The 23,857-nt window shown below is 38.3% G+C and overlaps 1 protein-coding gene across 6 annotated transcripts in view; it reads left to right on the top strand.

The window, feature by feature from the left end:
- ARHGEF10 (Rho guanine nucleotide exchange factor 10) overlaps positions 1-23,857 on the top strand; it is a 120,197-nt gene that overhangs the window by 92,329 nt on the left and 4,011 nt on the right. For all 6 annotated transcript variants that reach the window (XM_052809171.1, XM_052809174.1, XM_052809176.1 and 3 more), the window contains 3 exons: positions 8,011-8,153; positions 14,817-14,991; positions 21,758-21,880. In XM_052809171.1, coding sequence (XP_052665131.1) covers positions 8,011-8,153; positions 14,817-14,991; positions 21,758-21,880 — 441 coding nt within the window. The remainder of the gene's footprint in view (positions 1-8,010; positions 8,154-14,816; positions 14,992-21,757; positions 21,881-23,857) is intronic.

Genomic DNA, 23,857 nt, shown 5'->3' on the forward strand with positions numbered 1-23,857 from the left:
AGGATGTAGGTCAGCTAATATGTTAATCCTAAAAATAGGAGCCCTGATAATTATCCTCAATAATCCTTAATTTTATGTGGGTGAGAAGACTTGTTTGGGGAACCGTGAAACAGCTAATGCATTAAATGTTGTTGTATATAGGAATGGAAGTGATGCACATGGTAAAGTTTCTGACACCTTGTGTGTTGGGAACTTGTTTACAGTGCTATTAACTTTTGCAGTTATCAGTCTGCAATACTTTGTATTTAGTGTTTGCCTCAGGCTGAATTATTAGGAATATTTCCAGGCAAAACACTTCTGGATGAGGTTAAGGAAAAAGTACATTGTATTGTCTTTGTTTAAAAAACATAACAAAACCCCTTTGTGATGATTGCAGACGGCCCAGCAGATGTGTTTTCTGAGTGATGTAATAGCAAAAAAGGTCAGCGCATGTTTGACTTCCATTCACAAAAGTATCTTAGGAAAGGGAAATCACAGTCTTTATATAATACAGGTGTATTGTTCCTGATATACTGTAGTCAGTTCCAGTTACTTCCTTTCTTCTAGGCATTGATACACATTTCCTTTCCATGAAGTTGTGTAGAGAGTATGGAGAGAAACAGGAAAAAGAAGATAAAAACTCAGAATGGTTGTGGCAAAGAGTAGAAGAATTAATATATTAGTAGTTTCAGAAAGAGTTTGGTTAAGATGAGAGAACAGATGCACAAAGAAGACATGCTGCTTTGATTGCAACGGCTGTCCTTTCCACACATGATTGGTATGCGTAGCCTCTCACTCGTGTACAGCACCCACAGTAAGCCCTTGCATGCTCACCCCTACAATTAAATTCACAGCGCTTGGCATGCTCGGTGGTCCTTCCCCTCTGTTCAGCACTGGTGAGGCCACACTTGGAGTGCTGGTCCAGTTTCAGGCTCCTCAGTATGAGAGACACGTGAACATGCTGGAGAGAGTCCAGCACAGAGCCATTCAGATGATGAAGGGGACAGGAGCGTCTCTCCTGTGACGAAAGGCTGAGAGAGTTGGGACTGCTCAACCTGGAGAAGAGAAGGCTCAGGGGGATCTCATCAATGTCTATAAATACCTGAAGGGAGGGTGGAAAGAGGATGGAGCCAGGCTTTTGTCACTGGGCACCGCTGAATGGACCAGAGGCAGTGGGCACAAACTGAAACACAGGAGGTGCCGTCCGAACATCAGGAAATACTTTTTGTTACTGTGAGGGTGACTGGGCACTGGCACAGGTTGCCCAGAGAGGTGGTGGAGCTCCATCCTTGGAGATACTCAGAAGCCATCTGGACACAGTCCTGGGCAGCCAGCACTAGGTGACTGCTTGAGCAGGGGGGTTGGACCAGATGACCTCCACGGCTGCCTTCCAACTCAACCAGTCTGTGACTCTGTGAGTAGAGAAATTGTCCAAACAAACCAGTAAGAAATTGGAACAAGGCATTTCTTAATGTCATTGTACTTCCAGGTGCCACTGAGCTAGAGAAGTGCCACTTGTGATTCACAATGTGGAGCTTGCACCTGTGATTAGTTTCTTAAGCTGAGGATGAATTGTGCCTCTTTTTTTTTTTTTTTTTTAAACAGGATAGGAGAACTAGGACATGTAATTTCTCATATAGTATCCTAATGGCTAAGGCACTAGGCTCTAGACTGAAGAGATCTCTGCTTTATCAAATGATTATTTAATACATAAACTTTTGCTCTGTTGCCTTTCACCCAGTCTTTAACCCTTTTTTTCAAGAGTTTTTAACATGAAGAAGGGACTGGGAATGCTGCTGTTGCTGCTGCGAGTGGCCCTCACTTGTGTGGCTAGAGGTCTCTTCTGGAAGCCCAAAGATACTGGTGTGAATCTTCTTTTGCCCTAGAGAGAATTAAGCTCGCAGACCCATAAGAGGAAGCCTCTCGCATGTTTTAATGAAACCTGTATTTTCTAGTAGGTTTTTGCCAAGCCTGTTTCCGTATGTGTATGCTGCTAGGTTCTGGCCCTGCGGTTTACGAAAGGAAAAAAAGCTTAACTTTGAGGATTGCAATTGAATGTGAAACAAGAACAACACCTGAGGCAATTCTGGCCATGCACAGAAGTTTACATTCTTCAGAGAAACTTCTCTGGTTAAAAACTCAGACAGCTCTGAAGTTGGTCAAGAGTTTTGATGACATACCTGTCCAAAGAGGCCTCATGACACTAACCAGTGATCATTTCCAAAGGATTGGTATCAAAGAAAAGGACCAAAACTGAAAGGAAATACAAGAGTGAGGGGAAGCAGTTACAGCAGTGAAGGGGTAGCAGGTCAGTTCATTAGCAAGATACCTTGATCAATTTGGCAAGACAATTGTGTACTTTGACAAATGCAGGAAAGGAGGTATATGTGGAATGTAAGGCACTGATCTCAAACTTCAGAGCTTGGGTGGATCCACGCACTGCTCCAGCGTGTCTGAAGAGTGTGGTTCTGGCATGTGTTTGCCACTTAAAGCAGACATGGTGAGAGGTATTGCTATGAAAAGTAAGGAATGGTATTAAGCTGTTAGGGAGGGGCCTAGAGCAGTGATATGGAAAAAGAAATAAATACTGTTGTCTTGACTGTGTTACCACTTTTAGCAGTATCGCCTAATACTTGTTACCAGAAATATGTTGATATTGCTATCAGTCTTATTTGCATATCTCATGCTGGGACTTCCAGCACCACCCCTCTCTAGAATTTTAGGTAGAGCTCTGTCAGCTATTTAGCATGAAGAATTTGTTGCATATGTAGGAAAAAATTACTATATGCATGTGTAGCACAGGACGTTCCTAGTTACACTTTGTTTAGAAGAGCAGACCTGAGTCTCTCAGCTTATTTCCAAGTGATAAGAAATGTGCTAAACTTTATACTTCTGTAGCTACCATCTTAACTCCTCAACAGTGCTGGTTTATGTACCATGTGATGGAAAAAATGTTTGTGCTCCACTGCACAAATTAACCAACAACTGCTGTTCCCAGGGCTGTGTTGGCAGCTCTGTTGAAATCATCAATAGTGCTGCTAAGCAAGAGAGGAAGCTACCAACAAAAAAGCACGTTCAGTTCAGCTCGACTGAAAGTGTAAAGGAAGGGAAAACTACTACAAACTTTAAAAAGACTTTCTGAGGAGATAAACTGTATTTTATTAAGTTATCTCCTAACGAAGACTTGAAAGCACCAACAAATTATAATTAGTAGAAATACTAAATATTGATAAATTATTTATAAACTAAGTATTAAGAAGAAACTTATTTTTATAAATTATTGTAAAATAATATTACTTTCCTTCACTGGGTTTTACGGAGACAAACCACAGAAAGATAAAATAGCCAACATTCTGCCCTATAAAATGAACATTGTTTTAAAACTTTTCCTATCTGATTAAATTCGAATGAATAGAAGGATAACTGATTTTCTAAAATTCATAAAAGTCACAAGACTAATAACAAAATGCGCTAATGGAAATAATGTCCTTATACATTAAAGTCTTAGAAATATTTTATGAGCATAAGATACCTTACTTCTGATGCAGCTAAACAGCCTGATACAAGCATTGCAAGATACTGTTCAGCTTTGGGGTATAAACTATGGCACATAACTATTGGAGAAATAAAACTTACAGAGGGTATTACAAGTAGTGGCATAACACACATCTATTAGTGCATAGACACAATAGTGCTTAAAAACTGTGTTCTCATGTTTTAAATGTTCATCTAATATGTAAATATCAGAAGTTATGACGTCTTATTTCTAGAAGCCCCTAGATTTGTTTTAATATTTGACCCTGTTCTCAGATTTTGTGGATGCATCTCGTTCCTGCAAATAGCTGTACCTGCAATTCATATAGATGCCTATATTCTATTACAGTAATGTTATAGAGACTGCCAGAGACTGTCGTCTTGTGTTCTAGGCATTTGGTGTATCTATAGCAAGAGTCTATACCTGCTTTAATGTGGTCAGTTTAAGATCTGAGTCAACTAAAACTTGCAAATACAGTAACCTGTATGTGTTGTTAATACTCGTATGGACTTTTCTCACAAAGCAGAAGGAAAACCCCTATCTGTTCTCCCATTGTTTCCTTCCTCTTTCCACAGGTGTCAGGCTTTGATCTTGTATTTGCTTGGGCTGCAGAAAACTGATTTTTCCACATACAGACTAGCCTCTGGTTATAGGATGTATGCACTGCATATTGCATCTCATTTGGTATCTATACGCTTACCTCATAGGTAGAAGACAACTTCATTGTCTGTGGCTTTTCAGCATTCTAGAGACAACAATGACCATAAAATCTTCCTAAAACTAAAACAATGCTTATTTAGAGAACAGAAACAAGGCATCGATTGAACAGAATTTTAAGACAAGCCACACTTCTGTGGGCACTCCTGTAGGTATTCTCCAGCCAGGTCTCTGGGAGCCACGTTATATACATCTCCATTGCTTATTTTTCTTTTGCTCAATTCCTGCTTTTCAGGAAACAGTTTGCTGGGCTCCTTGCACTGGCTTTGTCCTATTGTATGCCTTGAGATTTTGTTGGCAAAAGTTTTATCTCAGCTACTATTTCTTGCTGCTTCTCTTTTGTCTTAGGAAAAAATCAGTTAATTAAATCAGTAACTAACTAAGGAGTTATAACATCAAATGGAGCCATTCCATATATTTTGGAAGTGCTGCGCCTAATTTTAAATACATGGATAGTGCCAGTTGTTGGACCTGCTTACATAAGTATGTCTTGAATCTGCAGGTGTTTACACAAGTAGAATAGAGATAATACTTCTTTTCACCTAGATTTTAGAAGCAGTGAACTTTGTATCAGATGGGTAACATGGAATAGCCAGCATCAGACATGAAGTCTGTGCAGGCAGGTATTGAATAGGGTCTGCTGAGATCTGGAGAGAGAGACAGAGTGTATTATATTGCCTTAAAAGTGTGATTTTTATAGTCTTGAAACAACTTGTGAACTAGACGCAGACTTGCTAAGTAATTTTGATGATGGGCAATAAAATTCTTGGTCAGCAAAATGAAGTCGTGATCTTGCTTTTAGCCAGCAGCCTGTGGTTAAAGCATTCACAGAAGTATGTTGGATTACCAGGCTTAATCCCTTGCCTTGCTTGAGAGGATTTGTACCCATGCTTCCAACCCTCAAGAGATTTCTCTGGCTGCCACAAAATAAGACGAGAGAGATGCACAGTGCTTAATTTCTCCTCCTGGTGCCATTCCACTTTGTATAATTAATTAAGCATTCACTGAGGCAGGGACCAGAACACAGCTGACCCATCATTTAAATACTGCCCTAATTATCTGACTAGAGAGTCTCCCCCTGCTCTTTTTTTCCCCTCATCTGTCTCATGCTGTCTGATCTGGAAGACAGCAATGTTTGCAGGAAGAAATAAAAAAGTGCTACAGAATAGCCTTATCACATGGCTAGGGGGTATCTGGGTAGAGTGATAGCTTTGTTTTTTTCCTGGGCCTATGTATCAAGTGGCATTGCAGTTTCTTTGCATGAAGTCATGGTAACATGAAAGACATCATGTCTCTCTCTCACCTTTTTCATATGTCCAATCCCACTGAACTCTTAAAGCTAACTGGATTGTTAAGTGCTGTGCTAACAGCACCAACAGAAAATGGTTTTGTGAGAACTGTTTTGATATGCGTATTTGTTGAAACAAATATTCATAACACTGGTAGTATTCATAACATTGGTAATACTGAACTCACCTTCTTACCTTGCAGTAAGTTGTTTTAGAATTTTTATTTTGCAATCGACATCCACCTGACACGAGTACTAATTTTCCTTCTCACTCAGAACTATTACAAATGCTAGATAATAATTTTAAATAAGACTTGATCAAAATTAATAACATGGCTTAATGCTTAGCCACCTGAGGAGTTGCATGGAAGTTGAGGCATAAAGATCCAGATTAAAAAAACCAAACCTTAGATGCTTGAAATGAAATTTAAGCAAAATTTAAATCCCAGTCTGCAGTCGAGATCCTGAAAATCCCTATTAACCTGTCACTTCAGTATCAGCTATGCTTTATATATAGATTGATGTATAGCTTGACTATATTTAAGAGAAAGAGCTGTTGAGTTCAGTGAATGGTTTTGTATGTACATTGTGTTGTTCAGTGTGAAAATACAACTGCAGAAGAAAAGATAGCTTCTTGCTCAGCATATCTGCTCTTTGTCCAAATTCAGTCTTTATCCTTCAGAAGAGACAGTAAGAATATACTAGAATTATGCTGGTTTTACCCCTAAAAAGGAAACACGAGGGTGCTGCATACTGGATGCTGTTACGACTTCTGCAGTCAGCATAAGTTATGCAACAAAAGTCAGGATATGCACACGTGTGCAGCTCTGCTCTCTGAAGTCTTTGCACTGAACTGCCTACAGGGGTTAAAGCATTCATAGGGTATGGGCAGCCTCCACTTAAGAATTTAATTTGAGGATAATGTGGTTGCTAGCAAATGAAAACTTTTCCAGGAGTTTCTTTATTAGTAATGGTACATATGAGTCATGAAGAACACGGAGTGACTTTGACATCACTGGGAGAGTTTGCGGGCTAGTAACTGGGAACACTCTTCTCACTTGCAGACTAAAATCATTTTCATGATTTTGACGGCCTGGAACTAAATGTCATTTTCACAAAGATGCTTTCGGAAGAGAGCCACATCCTGAAAATGACTCAGCGAAGGTTGTATCATGCAGATGGCAGAAGCAATGACAAGTACTCCGGAGCTGAGGCTTCTCATTATTGTTGTTGCTGCTGTTATTGTGAAGCAGGAAATTTCATACCCCTTTACCTAAGCAGATAATAAAGGATGCACTTGTTATTGCGGGAAAAAGAAAAAAAAGCTGTACTTAAGTGCTTGCCTAAAGATGTGTTTACCTTGGTCTAATCAATCAATATTTAAGTGGTTACTGAGTTGAAACTGGTGTCAGTAGACAACTTTTCTGCAGCTTATGCAGAAAGAAGGCTTTAAAGTGAGGAAATGGGGCCTTTTTGACATATTTTATCTCAATATAAAAACAGAAACTTTAACAGATTTTGATATTATTGCTAAAGCATAATGGATAGAAATGTGGTCTTTGAGACTTCATGTTCAATGCATGCTTACAATAGAAATAAACTCGTATAAAAGTATCAAAATTATTATTGACATATTTAGTATGTCAGATTGTATGTATAAAAGACATAGCTACTATTTCAAAAAGCCCATGTTGCTAGCTTTTAAATTTGGAGAGAAATAATGTGCTAATCCTTGTTTCAAAGAGATGGCAAGTGAGAGTGACCAGAGCGGTAAGTGGCAGCATGCAGTTTTTATCAGAAGGTCTCTGAATAATTGATTGTGCCGCATACACATGCATAATGTAATTTGGATCTACTAAATGCAGTCCGTAGAAAACCCTGTGGATTATAGTTGGGGGAAAAAATAGGAAAAGTGAAGATATGGCACAATACTGAGTTTTAATTTCTTCTTAAAGAAAATTTCCGTCTTAGAGTGAAGCATCCAGTAGCAGGAAGTCCATTCCATCAGTGTGCTCTTGGAGAGACATCTGAGCTCATTACAACCTACAGTAAAAATCTTGCCGACTACTTTTCACATGGAAGATGATTCTGTCCTAGTTGGAAGTTGATTCATCTTGAAATAGGTCGGTTGTGAGCTCCTTCTGAGTTGGAGAAAATTATATCAGCCATGGTTTTCTGACTGTATTTCCTCTGGAAAGGAAAGCAGTTGTATCAGAACAGCAATGTGGGGTTCCTTGTTTATCAATTAATCCAGATAAAATTTGTTCAGTTAACAAACATATGAGTGTTTGGTTTTGGTTTTTCCCCTTAATGTTGTATTACCCTTACAAACTTACCCTGGAAGCTAAAATTAAACATACGTAAATCACAGTGTAGCTTGAAGTGGCAACTGGCAGAGATTCGAGCAGTAGGCTTGAGAGAGTGTTTTCAAAACTGTTTTAAAACAGATTACCATTTTGTTGTGTATAACCTTTCTTCTTTTTTATTGAAGATGGCTCGTGGAACACAGAACCTCAGAAGATAGTTAAACTGGGGGTTCTGCCTGTTAGAAGCCTGCTTGTGATGGAGGAGACCATTTGGGCTGCATGTGGTGGACAAATTTTTATAATCAGCACTGTGACACATTCCATAGAGGTAAACGCTTTTAAAAGCATTGCTCACATATGCTGTAGCATAGTATAAGTGGTGAAATTTTAAACATTAAAATTTGTTTAATAAGCTTCACGATTCAGGAAGCTTTTAATGAAATACGGTTTGAGTTCTGTTAAATCCCACTCCCCGCAATTTGAAATTCTGCCATGATGTTCTCTCCTGTTGCTGATGTCTCATTAGACCTAGGTTTGCTTCCATGTTCCCCCAGGTTTCCGTAAGGTGCTTGGAACTTGTAGAGTATTTGAGGCAAGAAGTTTGCTTAAAAATGAGATCTGAGGAAAGGCAGCAAAGTGGGTGCCTATAGGAATTGCCTGTTAATTCCAGAAGAAGGTTTAATTAAGAGACTGCCTCTACATAGTTAGATGTTACTTGTACTTTGCAATGATTTCATAATGTATTTCTTCAGAGTTTTGCTTCTCAGTGGCCTACAAAAAATTGCTTTGCATAAGGACATTTTCCAATGAGTAATCATACAAAAGTCAGCTTTTCTGGAAGGAGAGAAGAGTGTTAAGGATTCAAGCTCGTATTTGTGACCACATTTTCCAGAAAGTGTTAAGCTCTCATTTCTGTCAAAATTGCAGCCTCCACCAAAAGAATGTCTTAGTGGTCTAAAGTTTAGAGTTGATCAGACTTTAGGAATTAAGCCTCTCCTTCGATCTACAGTACAGTTACACTGAGTTGCATGATGTTTACAGCCATGAAGTTCTTTCAGACAGGAGTCGTGATGAGCTCACAGCCGCCTCCTTTGTGTGCTTTGTTGCTGCTTTTTTGTTTCATTGATGATCGTGTTTTCTCCCAACAATCGTCTATTTGGTACAATTGATTCTGTGAGTCATTGTCATGGGTTTGCAGGGAAATAGCTAACATCCTAATTTCTTCTGTCTTTATCTGTGCTTTCTGGATGATTTGTTTCATCCAAGTAGATGCTCGAATCATATATTTTCCTACTTTATTTTTCTCATAGGCTTGTTTTGTTGATAGTTTGAATGGTATGATGAGGGAAAGATTTTGAAGAGTGATTTGGATAGGTGCTTGAAATGGACCTTTGTTAACTTCATTGGGGGGGCAGGGTAGCCTCTGGGACACCTGGTTACTGTCCTACAGACTTCGATGATGAATCTCTCTGATTCTCACCAAGAAATACATAGCAATGGTAAGAGATCATAGCCAGATTGTTCCTGTGTGAGGTTGGTTACATAAAGCCAGATCTCTGTAAATAATTTTGGCAATTCTGGCCCAATTCTATCACAAACCTCTTGCTAGATCAGGTGGTATGGCTGCAGTTTGGGCTATGCTGTGCTGTTTTGGCACAGGAGAACAAAACCAGAGTTAGACAGGCTTTGAGGATTAAAGAATGTATAAAGCTTACTCTATCAAAATACAGTATAGCATAACGGATTGCAGTATTGAAAACAGAAGTTCAGAGAGATAAAATAACAAATATTCTATCAATATCTCTCAGACATGGTAGTTTCATTTTTCAGCTGTTACTGCAAGTTTTCCTGTAAAAGCATCACAGGAGGGTTTTTTTCATTTCCAGAGTGCTTTATAAACTAACCCATCCATTGTATTCAGAGCTCAGATTATTATAGATCCACTGACTTTTATAGCTATAATTAATATACAGGCAATGAATGCTGTAGCAAACAACATATAAGGACTTATGCAACTAGAAATGGTGCGTATGGGTTGAATAATGTTTTCTCGACACAGATCATTTTATTCAACAACATGATGATTTTTTGTATGACTGGCTGAGGATCATCTTTTTTATTCCACACAAATTTCCATACCATAGCATGTCATCTTCCTTATAGAACTGTGAACAAATGATGATTTTCTGTTGCCTCTTTACTGGTCCTAAGACATACACAAGTACTGATCTTGTTTTCATCATCTCACCAGAATAAACAGCTCACTAATGTTTCCGCTATTGCTACCTGCTCAGTTACCTGACTTGTTTTGATAACTTCCTGGGTTTATATTTCCAGAAGTGATCTGCTATGAAGTGCATACCATGTTCATTGGCAGTACCGTTTCAATATTATGTTATACATGAGGCAATTTAGACTCTGTCTGCTGGGAATATTTTAACAACATCAGCACCTGAATACGTCTGAGGTACCTCTTTCTTACTGTGCAGAGCAGAAGCTTTGCTGTATGAAGGGAAACAGCAGCAAGCAAATGTTTGTTCTCCCTCTGTGTCCTCTCTTGTTGAGAGTTAGTAGTAATGATTTGACTCAAGATTTTTTGCATAATATCCATCTTTGCTCTATCAACAGGAATCCAGGTGTTGCACAGGGCTCAACTGTTATTCTTCCCTCTTTGCTGAGCAACTTTATATTGCCGTATAGTTCAAACTACAGCTGCTTGTTTGTTCATTGCTTTCTACTATCATGCATACATATTATATGCTCTGTGTCATATACGTTATCTATAAAGGCACCTGACTAGTTTTTAAGGCCATATTTGTGCAAGCCCATGAGCACATTCAAGACCATTTTGTAAACTTTGTCCTTGTGAGGCGCTCCCTGCTTCATAGGTATTTCATATTTAACTGTCTGTGCATTTGCTAAGTGCAGAGTACATTATCCTTGAAAACAATCTTATTCCATGCCTCCTTGCTTTTCTAAGATTCTTATTTAAGCCATTTTTTTTAATAACTATTAGTAAATGAGCAGGTTTGGCATCCTATGTATTCGGTTTGGATGTTATTCACTTTTCCTGCTTTTTTTCCCCTCTGATATGGATAAGGCTCTCAATTCACTTGTTTTAATGATATGTTACTGTAATAGAATGTTTTAGGAAATGTCTTTTATTGGCACAGTGCCCCAAGCTGGCACAATGCCTTAAGCTCCTTGGCTAGGGACATGTGAGAAATGCATCGCTGTTATGTATTAATTACATACTCTAATACTCTTTCTGTGAAGAAGAAATTTGTCCTTAGTCTTGACCCTAGATCTGACAGTTGTATTACTGTTGGGTATAGACCTTGATCCCATAGTGGTCTGTGCCTGTAGACCCTTACGCTCTGCAAAGGCAGTATGTGTTTGTTTAAAACCAATAAAAAATGCCAGAGTATTTAACAGTATAAAGTCACCAATTGAATGACATTCCATCCTGGTTTGTTTTGTCTTGTTTTTAAAACTTGGCTAACTATACAGGAGTTACTCTGACATGCTCAGCTGAATAAACAAAACAGATGAAAATCCCTATACATGAGTGTATGTTGTCTGAGTACTGTAACTTCTTTAACGTAGTAGAAGTCATTTGTTCTACCTTGTGGACAATGATACCCTTTATGCATCTCTCATGAAGCTTGAGAAATCGTGGTTCAGTTCTCGGTGCAGCTGTTTGGTGCAAGCGAGCACCCCCGTGAAAGAAAGACTCCAGCTATGCCTCGGGCTGCTGAAACAATAGTGAGTTATGTCGGGCTGCGCTGCTGGGCAGGCGGGCTGCGGCATCCAGAATGTCTTCTGCAGCTCTCGTGTTGCTATAGAGCTTGAACGAGAGAGCCTGAGGGGAAAAAAGCTGGGCTCTGAATGGAGAGGAATGTAGGTATGAAAAATAAAAGAGGACAGTAAAATGCAGTTCAATTTTTTTTTTTTTTTTTTTTGTAACAAAGGGAATAAGACATTTTGGTCCCTTTGTATCTGTATTTCTTGTTATGAGAAGAAAAAAATAATTGAAGAAAAAGACCGGCTATTGGGTTTCAGATAGACATGTAATGGAAACAGATGTCAAAGCTATCCTCTATACAAAAATTTATGCATTTGTAAAAGAACATACAGGTTTGGGCTATGTTCCTGCTCTGTGTTAGAAGACCCTTTGTATGAGAAGAATAGTTCTTTTTACGTGCTGCTTGTGGTGTTGACATTGTTACAGTTTTACTTTAAATGTCTACGTGTTTCAGCAGACAGCTGTACGAATGGCAGCAGGACAGACTAAGTGGGAGTATACTGAGTTGGCTGGTAAAAATGGAATGTGACAAAAATGCATGCGCAAGTTGTTTACACTGGCACCAACAGAATTGTCAGCTGTGCTTAGACCACTCCAGAGAAAATTCATTCCTTAACAATCTGCTTCATTTTTCTTCTAATTTCAAACAGTGCAAGTTGCTGGTCAGGTTCACTTCAGCGGCCTTGGATCTAGTTTTCAAAAGTCAGTTGGTCATCAGTGTAGGGGTGCATGAGTCTGTAAACAGGAGTTACTATTTGAAAATCCTTTTTGCAATGAAACACGTATGATGAGAATATCAGGAAATTTAGTCATAAGAGCTGTTTCAGGCTTTGAAAGATGTTGTTCATGGATGAATTCTTCTATTGAATAAATTGTATGATTTTTCAAATTGTGTATATCATTTCGTAAAGAATGAATGGAGGTTACTTGAGGAAAACAGTGAATATAAATGTGCCTACCAGAGGTGCTTACCTTGCATTCTGCAGTGGTGTTATTTGAAGTCAAAAGGTAATACAGTAACACTCAAAAACTGAACCACTGCCTAATAGCTGAAGAGAAACTTCTGTTCATTTACTAAAAACTGAACATTTGAAGAATAGTGTTAACAAATGAAAAGAAAAAAAAAAATCATTCTCCTTATTTTTAAACAGCAAGTTTCTCAGTGGAAAGTAGTAATTTATGCAGTAATAACGTACGAAAAGAAAATCAAATGCCTACTAAGTATAATATCAAAAGTTACACTTTGTGAAAGCTTAAACTTCTGTTCTTCATCTCTGATCTTAGCCTGTTTGTTGAATTTAGATGGAGAATTTGAACAATATATCTATAACCCTAATATGTTCAAAACATAACTGTCTTAGGCTAAGAGCTTATCCTGAGAAACATGTAATTTAGATTTTGATGCAAAATGACCAAAATGTAACTCTTAATTGTAATGCATGGAAAATTTAACTGTACTTTTACAAGGAGGAAGGGGGTACTTTTGCATTTTGTCTGCAAATATAATTAAGAGTATATAATATGTAGTGTGAATATTAGAGCAGATATTTACTTCCATATTTCTCAGAGACACCTTTGTATCCAAGGGACAGTTTGTCATTTATTTAGCCGAGGAAGTTTTATGTTTATCAGAATAGCTCTCTGTATTTGATAATAGCTGGCATAACATTAAAAGGCTGTGTTTAACTTCAGAGACAGTTTACTTACAATACAAAACTGGAAAAAAAAATAACCCTACTTCTTGTTAATGATTAAAGAACTTTACTACAGCTTTATCTTGCACGTTAACAGGGGCATGTAGAGAGGTTTCAGCCTTCCTGGAGCCATGCAGAAGTTGTAACTGTGGAGGCACTAGATCAAGGAAAAAGGTCTGTCGTCAAAGTCTTGTATTACTCATCTTCAGAAGGAGGATTTTGGCCTTTCTAATGAGAAGCATCAATATTTTGAAGGACAGGAAAACAAAATAGCTAATACTTTTGAAATTCAAAAGTGTCTAAGAGTTGAAAAGCAAGCCACAGTATTAAGACTCACATTGTTACGTACATGGTTGAGCAAATAATTTATATTCATAAACACTCTACTTTCTAAAGATGACTTTTTCCTTGATTCTATTATCCTTGTTCTGAAAAGACCCCCTAACAGAACAGAAGAAAAATATTTTTTTATTGTTTAAAGAGAAGTCCTGCTGTAGATAAGTAACTGTTCTGGTTTCAGCTGGGATAGAGTTAATTTATTCTAGTAGCTGGTACAGTGTGTTTTGGATTTAGTGTGAGAATAAAATTGATAACACACTGATGTTTTAGTTGTTGGTAAGTAGCGCTTATCCTAAGTCAAGGATTTTTCAGTTTCCCATGCTCTGCCAGTGAGGAGGGGCACAAGAAGCTGGGAGGGAGCATGGCCAGGACAGCTGACCCAAACTAGCCAAAGGGATATTCCATACCATAGGACGTCATGCTCAGTGTATGAACTGGGGGGAGTTGGCCAGGAGGGGTGGATCGCTGCTCGGGCATCAGTCAGCAGGTGGTGAGCAGTTGCATTGTGCATCACTTGTTTTTTTTTCTTGGGTTTTATTTCTCTCTTTTTGTTATATTCCTTTTCGTTACAGTTGTTATTATTATTTTAGTTATTAAACCGTTCTTACCTCAACCCTCGAGTTTTACTTTTTTTTCCAATTCTCCCCATCCTACTGGGAGCAAGGAGGAGTGAGCGAGCGGCTGCATCGTAATTGGTTGCTGGCTGGGGTTAAACCATGACAGTAGCATATTAGGAAAAAAATCTGCCCATTCCCAGGAATCTCATCTGTGGTAGTTTTCCAAAAGGAATATCAATAAAGAAATACAAAATCCTTTTAAGCCTGAGCTGTTACTAGGCTTGCCAGCCCTACCATGTGATATTTTCAATAAATACAGTATCTAAGTTACTGTGAAGTTACTCTGTCATTAGGTAGAACTTTGGCTCAAGAGCTGAGAATCCTTCCATACTAAAGATGATGTATTTTCAAAAAAAGTAACAGGAAAATTAATACATCATATGCAGCAGTCAGAACATGTCCTGAGCAAAGCGGAGGAAGCTAGCTTTGTCCTTGACGCAGAGGACAAAGATACAGTGCCTACACTGAAGAGCTGGTAACGAAGGTTGAATGATTTTCAGTTGCATCTCCCCACAGAGTCCTCATTTTTCTTACAGAGCCATTTTGAAGCCCATCAAGAGGAAGGGATGGTAATCTCTCACATGGCTGTTGCTGGAGTGGGAATCTGGATTGCCTTCACATCTGGATCTACGCTTCGCCTGTTCCACACTGAGACACTGAAACATCTCCAGGATATTAACATTGCCACACCTGTTCACAATATGCTGCCAGGTAGCCAAATCACATCATATGATAAAATTTTTGTTTTGGCTTTATCACCGTCGTTCTCCAGAGTGTCGTAGATTAGGCCAGAATCAGAAGATCCATCTCGGACTTTGAGTCTGGTAACTGTCTCATGACTATTTGCTTTAGTAAATCACAGTCTGTTGCCTGCCCAGAAGAATGTGTGCAGTGAGCTGGTTGAGTAACAGCTCTCCTCCTTGGAGGTTATAAAGGTTATTATATAGATAAGCAGGTGAATTCTTCTGTTTAGTCTTTTTTTTTTTTTTTTTTTTGTGTGTGTGGCTGTGAAGCAGTAGGGCAATGCAGTCTGACATGAAAATGTGTTTGCTTTGCAGAGCATTTCTTCTGGAACTTAGTATCAAAGTACATGATGGAGTCAATTTGCCTAGGATCTGGACCAGAAAACCACGTGTTTAATTTTAGTTACACCAGTAGTCCCAGTGCATTCAGCTGAACCACTCACACACTGCCATTTTGGAGTGTGTTCAGTGTTTTGCTAATTGAGCTCTAATTTGTTGAATTAAAAGGTTAGTCTTACAAGTAAAGATAGAACCTGTGGTTGTTAGGATAAAGTTTAACAGATCTTTAAGTGTTTTAAGGCACAAGGTGTTCAATCACCCCCAAATCATCAGTGTCACAGACAGTTGCAGTGGCCTGTATCAGTTTTGAAACTGAGCGGCTGGGTCCTCAGCATCAGCCAGCACATCAGGCGGGAGCTGTGGCAGTGCCGGGAGATGAGACAGACAGACAGAAAAGCAAGACTGGCATGGCTGAGCATGAGGTGTCCGTGAGGGGACAACTGTTCTTCTTGTCTCTCCTTGTTTATAGACTGCAGTAGACCAAGCTTCTGCAGTTTTTGTGGGCAATGTGTGCACCAGCTTTATTGCTTTGTTTCTAGCAGAAGCCAGTTCTTCCCGCACTGAGATTATATTTATATTCTTAAAAGAGTTTGGTATAAATCTTGCATGAAAAATGTTTCGCTGCTTCAGTTTCTGTCTTCTTACCACATTTTCTTTCAGATGACATTAGCTTTGCAATAAAGTTCTATTTTAAATTGTGTCCATTTATATCATGTTCTAGGCAGGGTGGTTTTTACATGTGGTGTTGACTGTAGCACCAACACTGAACAGCAGCAAATAGCCTGCCTTTAAATAGGTCATTTGATTGAATTCATCAGTTATGCAAAGAAATCAAGATCAGTTGTAAAAAGAAGATTAACTTTTAATATGTTCTGCTGTTTATAGCGGGGGGAAAAAAGGGAAGTAGGGCCTCCCTTATACATGTTTTCTGCATATAAACATCTTAAAAATTTGGCTTTAGTGTTCATTGCCATGGTAATAAAACTACTAATGTAACATACTGGCTTTTTTAAAAAATATTTGTAGCTAATTCTATCTCCCCGGTGTCATTCTTACCCATTTTAGTTCCTTTTTTTTTTTTTCTCCCCTCAGTGTCTTCACAAAAAGTATGCCAGTGAATGGAAATGGAAATTTATTTCAGGAGTAGAACATTATTACAGCAAATGTTCCAAGGGAGAATCCATTCTAAAAATGAAATGAATTTCAATTTTTTAGCAGCAGCTCTTGGGCCTGTTTATATGATCCCAATAATGCTGCAACAACAAAGGCAAAAAAACAAAGGAGTAGGAGGTTTACATAATAAAGCAGCAGTAAGGACTTTTTGGAACTAAAAGCAGCCAAAGAATAAATCAAGCTCTGTGTAGTATATACTGAGACTAAAAAAGGAAAAAAAAACAACAAAGTGAAACAGAAAAGGAGTGAAATAGCTGTGTATTTACAAAATATGTATTTGCCTTTACTGTGAATTTTTAGGACTTTTAAAGGAAACAGCTCTGTTAGTTTTCTGAAATCCAACAGGAGTTCCTTAATATGCAAAAATAACAGGAAAGTAAAAACTCAACTGGTATTGAAATGAGAGAGAAGAAATTGGTGTAAAAATATTGCTGAGTCTTAAGAAGAGAGATTAAAAAGGCAAGGTCTTGATATAACTTCGAAGAAGCTGGACTTCTTTTGCTAAGATTTTAGTAGGAACAACAATATGTAGTATTGACCCGATAGGCTACCCGGAGTTGTCATCTGTGTCTTCATTAGAGCAATGTAAATGAGAGGAATGTTGCTCCATGAAGTTAATGGAATTATTTTGTTGTTATACAGTAGAAGTAAAAGCAAAATTTACTGTCGCTGTCAGGAATGGTTACAGTGAGTTACAGTGCTGTATTTAAAGGACAGCTGTAGTAACTAGTTAAGATAGAGGAGTAGGAGGTTCTCATAACCTTAGTAACCAGTTCTCTTAGCATTAGATTTTCCCAATTTTGCTCTTAGGAGAAGACGGCCTTAAATATCACTGCCTGCTCCCCTTGTTGTAAAGGGTGTGCCTCCTTTGCTTTGAGGAAGACAACCCTGCAGCACAGTGGGCAGGACAGAATCACAGAGGAATGAAGTGTAAGGGAAATGGCACAGGAGGTGATTGTCCTTACGATTCGGCGAAGTTCAGTAGTGTAAAAAAGCAGACTATGTCTGGCAGAATCTTTTATCTGCTGGATGTAACTTTTTTAATCTGTAGCAGTCTACTTGTGGAGAATGCAGCTGGGAGGGCTCTTGCTTTCTGGAGTTACTGGAGGTTTGTCTGTAGGAATGCAGGACTGGAAATGAAACCAGGGTCACGGAGGCAACCGTGGGGGTAGACTTTTAGTCCAGAGTGGTCTGTGGTACCTTTACTTCATATATCATCAGAAATAATTCCTAATAATGTGTAACAAGCTTGTGTTCTATAACAAAACACCAAAAAAGCACAAATGCCATATGAGAAAAGAAGAGAGTGGTTGAGAGGAAGAGCATCATCATTGTTACAGGTCCAGGTAACCATTTATTTCACTATCTGGTAAACCACAGTACAGCTGGATTGCTTTTAAGTGGCCCAAGCACAGCTCTGTTAGCTGAACAGAGGGCATACTGAGTAGCGGGGGGGGGGGGGGAAGATCTATTAACATTTGATGACAAATAGACACACTTCACTAATGCAATGTACTTCATTTGTAGAGCAAGTTTATGCTTAGCATTTGTGATCTGTAGTTGAAATCTCAACAAAGGCAGCTTTTCACCAGCCTTTATCATAGCGTGCACCAAAAAAAAAAAAAAAAAAATCATATTGTACATGAATAGACAGTCCACTTGGTTTTTTGTAGTCACATTCAATATTTCATTATTCAAGAACATCCTTAAACATTTTTTTCCTTTCAGCTCTAAAAGAGTTTGTCCTTTTAAATAGATTACTGTGACCTTGATACATGCAATTTCATTGCTCATATGGATGGTGACAGGTTACCTGTTTAACAAAGAGGTGATTTCTGCATAACTTGCTGTATTCTGTTTAAATCCATATATCCTCTAATGACATGTGTGTTTCCTGGAAACAGATCAGAAAAGCAAAGGAAAAAAAAAAAAAGTATCATTTCCTCTCTGCGGAAAACAAACTATACTTTGAGGCTTACAGCTTGCTTTTGTCCCCACCCCACCAGGTGCCAGACCATAAAATGATTTTACTGCTGGGAAACGATAAAAAGATTGGGAAAAACTTTAGGTCAGCCCAATAGATCTGTAGAGTGGGCTTGTTTTTTTTTTTATATAGTAAGAGCAGCATGGTCATGTAAGAGGATATGCACCAGTATGCCCTTGCATTTACCTAGGGTTGACTTTGGAAGATCTGTGTGGGACCACATGAGGGTTCACCTGGGTCTGGTGGTTGTTGTAGTTGAGACCTGAAAAAGGTGACCATAGAGCAGAACATAGGCAATAAAACCATCTGTCCATGTATAAGCTTAATTGTTGGCTTTGGTTCTTCGTAAAGTCAAGATCTTGGTCAGATTATTTTACAGGTTTTAACAGTTCTGTCTGCATTGGGACAGTGTGATCTAAAAGTTGTCATTTAAAGACAAAAGTATTTGATTGGTTTTGGCATTTATGTTTATCATTTTCCCTTCTTAACTTGATAATTTCTGTGCTTACTGCGTAACGCATTCTGGAGAATTGGTTTTACATTTTTTTTCTCTGAATTTGAAATATATCAAAATAAAAAGTCACAAAATAACAAAGAAAAGTATGATTTCAAACCTTGGCTAGCAGATAAAAAATTAATATTTTAAATTAGTATGTTAATAGGGTTTTTTTAATCTATATATAATTTTTTTACTTGTTATGTGCTATTTCAAGGTATATTTTCAGATGCAGATGTTTCCTGCTTTTCCAAGATTTCAAAGCAAGTGGTTTTCCTTTTGACCTCACTATAGATGGTTCATGGTTAAGGTTGTGCTTGGTGTTTAAGATTCTAAGCTGCTGGCTGATAATTTGCTCTTTTCACCTATGGAAACAGTAATGCATGGTACCAGTTCTCCCTGGTAAAAATTACTGGTTAGAAGTTGCTTCAGGGTTGGAGTATGAAATCATACATATTATTTTACATTTTAAAAGTTTAAAAAAGTATTAAGCATCTATTGTTTAAAAATGTGAGCATCTTGCTTCTGCAAGGGGTTTGAGAGGCAAAAGTACAATTGGAGGTTTTGGTAATTTTAAAAGTTTAAAAATTGTACTGAAGGATTTCTGTGTGTAGTTTGTATAACAAGCTTTAAGTGAAACGGAGTGAGGTTAAGCTCACCTGCAGTTACCTTGCCCTTGCTGTGGCACTGGTTGTGGGAGAGGACTCGTGTCATACATAACCTGAGCGAGCCTGAGCAATAAATCACAGAATTCAAATACTGATTTTTGAAAACTCCAATACACAGAGGTGTTTGGGCATCAGCATTTGAACTTCTTTTGTGCTGAAGGAGTGCCTTTGTGTGCTTTGTTTTGGAAACTAAATTAATCCAATTAATATATCAAAAAAGCCTAAAAAACCAAACTAAAAAAAAACCCACACCAAAAAAAACCACCAAACCCAAACCAACCAAAGAAAAAACCCATCAAAAAAGCAAACTCCAAGCTTCAAAAGGCTTGTAATTTATCTATAGGCATAGACTGTCCATGCTTATCTAGCTGATGAGGGATGATGCAGTCCTACCAGCGTAAACAGCTACAGTTTATGGAGAACAACATAGGTGTCTCTGAAGGTCTGCATGAGTAGATGGAGCCTCTTCAACTTACTCGAGCTTGTTACACCTGCTGAGGGTGACCTAATCATCATGCCTTTGGGGTATTTTAGAATGTGGTTTCGGGTAGGCAGAGCTGGGATTCCAGATACGTGTGCCTTTTACAACACGCCATCGCTGAGTTAATACTCTGTTTTTGTAAAGTTCTGTAGGGAAAGACTTGAATTGTGGTCCGCCTCCTGCCTTCCAGTTGAGTGCTTTGGGCTACAGTCAAGCTGCTCCTTCCCTGCTTTCCTGCTGGATCTGTGATTCATATATTCTTGGATGTAAATTGGCTCAGCTTCAAGGGACGAGATGGAAAATGCATTCATTTGTGATACACCATAATTAAGGTCCTTTTCCAAAGTGTGAACATGCGGGTTCATCCAGGTTATATCAGTTGTGGAATCCAAATTCCCTACTTAGTGATGAAGTGAGAGCTATGATGATGGGAATGACTGCTCTTTTGCATGTGAAGTTAATCATAAATCCAAGAACACGTAGGTTTTGAACCTGGAGGATTCCAGCAGAGTTTAAATGCTCCTCCACATAAACTTGGGCCATGGCGAAAGGTTGGGCAGGCCGTGGTTTCCATTTCTGAAACTTGTGAAGGCCATTTTCAAAATCCATCTAAACTAAATCAAACGTATTTAGTAAGCGTTGCGAGCAAAAATGACTTTGTTTTCATTAGAAAAATAGCAATCCCATAAATAATAAGTTGCAGAAAAACATAGAATCATAGAATAATTTTGAATGGAAATTACTCTGGAGGTCATCTTATCCATCCTTCTTGAAGCAGGCCTGATTAGGTGTGGTCGTTCAAGGACTTGTCCAGCCAAAGTTTTCATATCTTTGGATAGGATGGAGATTCCACAACCTGTCTGAGCAACCTGTTTTACAGTGTTTGACCACCCTTATGATGAAGCAGCTTTTCCCTACTTAAAATCCAAATTTCCCATGTTCCAAATTTGATCCGTTGCGTCTTATCCTACCAGTGTGCACATCTGAATAGAGTCTGACTCTGTCTTCTGTGCACCCTCCTGTCAGATAGGTGCAAACAGCACTTCTTTAACCTCTCTTTGTACACTGTGTGCTCCAGTCTCCTGGTCGTCTTGGTCGCCTTCCATTGGACTTGTTCCAGTCTGCCAATGCCATTCTTGTACGGGGGGGACCCAAATTCAAACAGGGGGACACAGCACTTCTGATACAGTTTCACAGAATAAAAACTAGGAGTAAAAAGTAATCATGAACAGGTTTGAGTCTCGAGTATAGTGTGTTATGGCAATATATTATTGAGTATTGTGAAGCAAAATGCCTTTCAGTTTTATTATTGAGAATACACAAACATAGTCTATTTGTAAAAGCATATTTGTAAAGAAAAATCTATGTCTGCTTTTAGATACTGTGGTTTAGAGATGTAGGACAGAATGTTGCAGAAGTCTAATAGTATTTAAACTGTCACATATGTAAAGTTTAATACCACAATCCAGCAAAATACTGCGATGAGTGCTTTGCTGAATAAGACGGTACCACTGATTGTGTTTGCCTGAAGTTACCTTGATCTAGGCAAAGATCATCACTCTTAAGTAACGGAGCACTTCCTAAACTTTGCAGGGCAGCAGCGTGTTTCTGTGACCAGCCTCCTGGTGTGCCATGGTTTATTGCTGGTTGGAACAAACCTGGGTATAATAGTAGCATTACCGGTGCCACGCTTGCAGGGGATTCCCAAAGTAACTGGTGAGTGAAATTTCTCAAATGGATCAAGTACAATGGTTTTATACTGAAGACTTCATTTCTCTTCTGTCGGTAGCTTAAGTGAACCTGCTAAATTATATGTATTGTTTAGATATACATCAGAGCTCTGTGATGAAATTATATTTGTTGTTCTTCCTGAGCTTTACAGTATATCCACATACTTGTCTAGTTTTGTCTCGGTTGTTCGAGCCAGGACAACTGTTTTTCTTTAGGGCATAAGAATAGGATAGGCATTAATCCTGTCAGAGTACAGTCAAATATATGGGGATGAGAAGAGAATGCAAGCAATCTTTCTTCCAGATTTGGGGAAAATAGAAGCATTAGGTTTGGAGACATAGATACTGAAAGTTTAGTATGTTGTCTGACTGGTTATTCAGTAAATTGGTTTTGTACCCTTTCTCCCCAAAACTTGGAATATATGAGAGTATATATTTCATTTTTTTGATAATGATCAGATTTTTGCATTTTGGAGAGATGTATTTATTGAGTTACTTCATATTACCCCATTTGAAATACAAATGCATGAATGCTGCTGTATCACTTTCCAAATGTTTAAGCTACTAGCAGAAGCAAGATTTTTGAAGTTTGTTTAATAGGGGCTTTGCCATGCTGCGTTTTGGGTTCAGAATTCTGCTTGAGCTTCTGCGCTGTGGAGGGAAGCTGGCAGATTTTAGGAGGCAAGCTGTTTGCAGCTTCCTTCAGGGGGAAAAAAAAGCTTATGTAACTTTGCAAAACGAAAACAAAACCCTCTGTGTTCAGCAAAATACGCAGCAATAATCCAGTATGACACAGGACGAATGCTTCTTAAAAATATGGCACCTATGTTAGGTGAAAATAAATGCAGTGCAAGAAAATGCACAGTTGCAGAATCAAAAAATCTCTCATTTTATTCTTCCATTTTCTGTTTTGATCATTGTGGTTTATGTCATCTGTATTTTCCTGCATTTATTTTGGGTCAAGATTTGTCAGATTTCACAAATCTAGCAACATTATGTTTAGAGATCTATTTTTATAGTCTTCGATACCATATTTGGAATTTGAACTGAAAAATTGTGACTTTTTCCAGTTGTGCTTCCAATAGTGATAATTCATCTTTATATCATTGCACTTTCTGTAAAAACAGAATAGGTTTTATTATAACCTGGAATGCATTAGGGAGTTAGGGATGGATTTGTAGGGTTGTGGGTTTTTCCCCTTGATAGCCTAGCTCTTTTCCATATTGTAGCTGATTTTGTAGAATTTCCATTTGTAGCTGATTTTTTCCTTCTTTTTTGGCTGTAAAAGCCACATTTACTGATATTGTTACAGCTTCTGAATTTGGCCATATGCAGTTTGGGTTTCATACATTCTAATGATTTGCACAGTGTAAATCTTCCTTGTACTACCACCATCCCACTGTTTAAATATGTTTTAAAAAATTAATAATTTTTCAGTCATTTCCTTATGAATCTGCCACGGTAACTAGAAAACCATTCAGAAGGATGAGTTTTAGTTCCTGCTGTATAGCGTGGAGGGGTCTGTTACAACGAAACAGATGTTCACGCTATTCTGGAGAGGTACAGAGGTACAACAGGATTAATTGAAAACCACATATTTTGTTTGTGGATTACTGGAGAAAACTCACAGTGTTACATTTGTGTCGATGCCAACAAAAAGAAGTTAGCAGCATTTCTGTACTCATGCTGTTGTGAGAACAGAGCACAAAAGTAAGTCAACTAAAATTCATAATGCCATGTGTCAGTGGACATATTAGTACAGTCCTAAAACACTTGTGGTACGACAGATTATTTTTTTGTACATTTTTACTGTAAATTGTGTACACACAAGGCGAAAGACAGACTGGATGCCTATAATAGGGTTTTAAGAGTTAGGCTTTTCTGAGCAAACTTCATGAACTAATTATGGTAGAACACTGTGGTAAAATAATGTTCTTTAATTGTCTTTTTCTTTTGGCTCCAG

This window comes from Harpia harpyja, chromosome 15 (assembly GCF_026419915.1).
Source record: "Harpia harpyja isolate bHarHar1 chromosome 15, bHarHar1 primary haplotype, whole genome shotgun sequence".
Taxonomy (NCBI): domain Eukaryota; kingdom Metazoa; phylum Chordata; class Aves; order Accipitriformes; family Accipitridae; genus Harpia; species Harpia harpyja.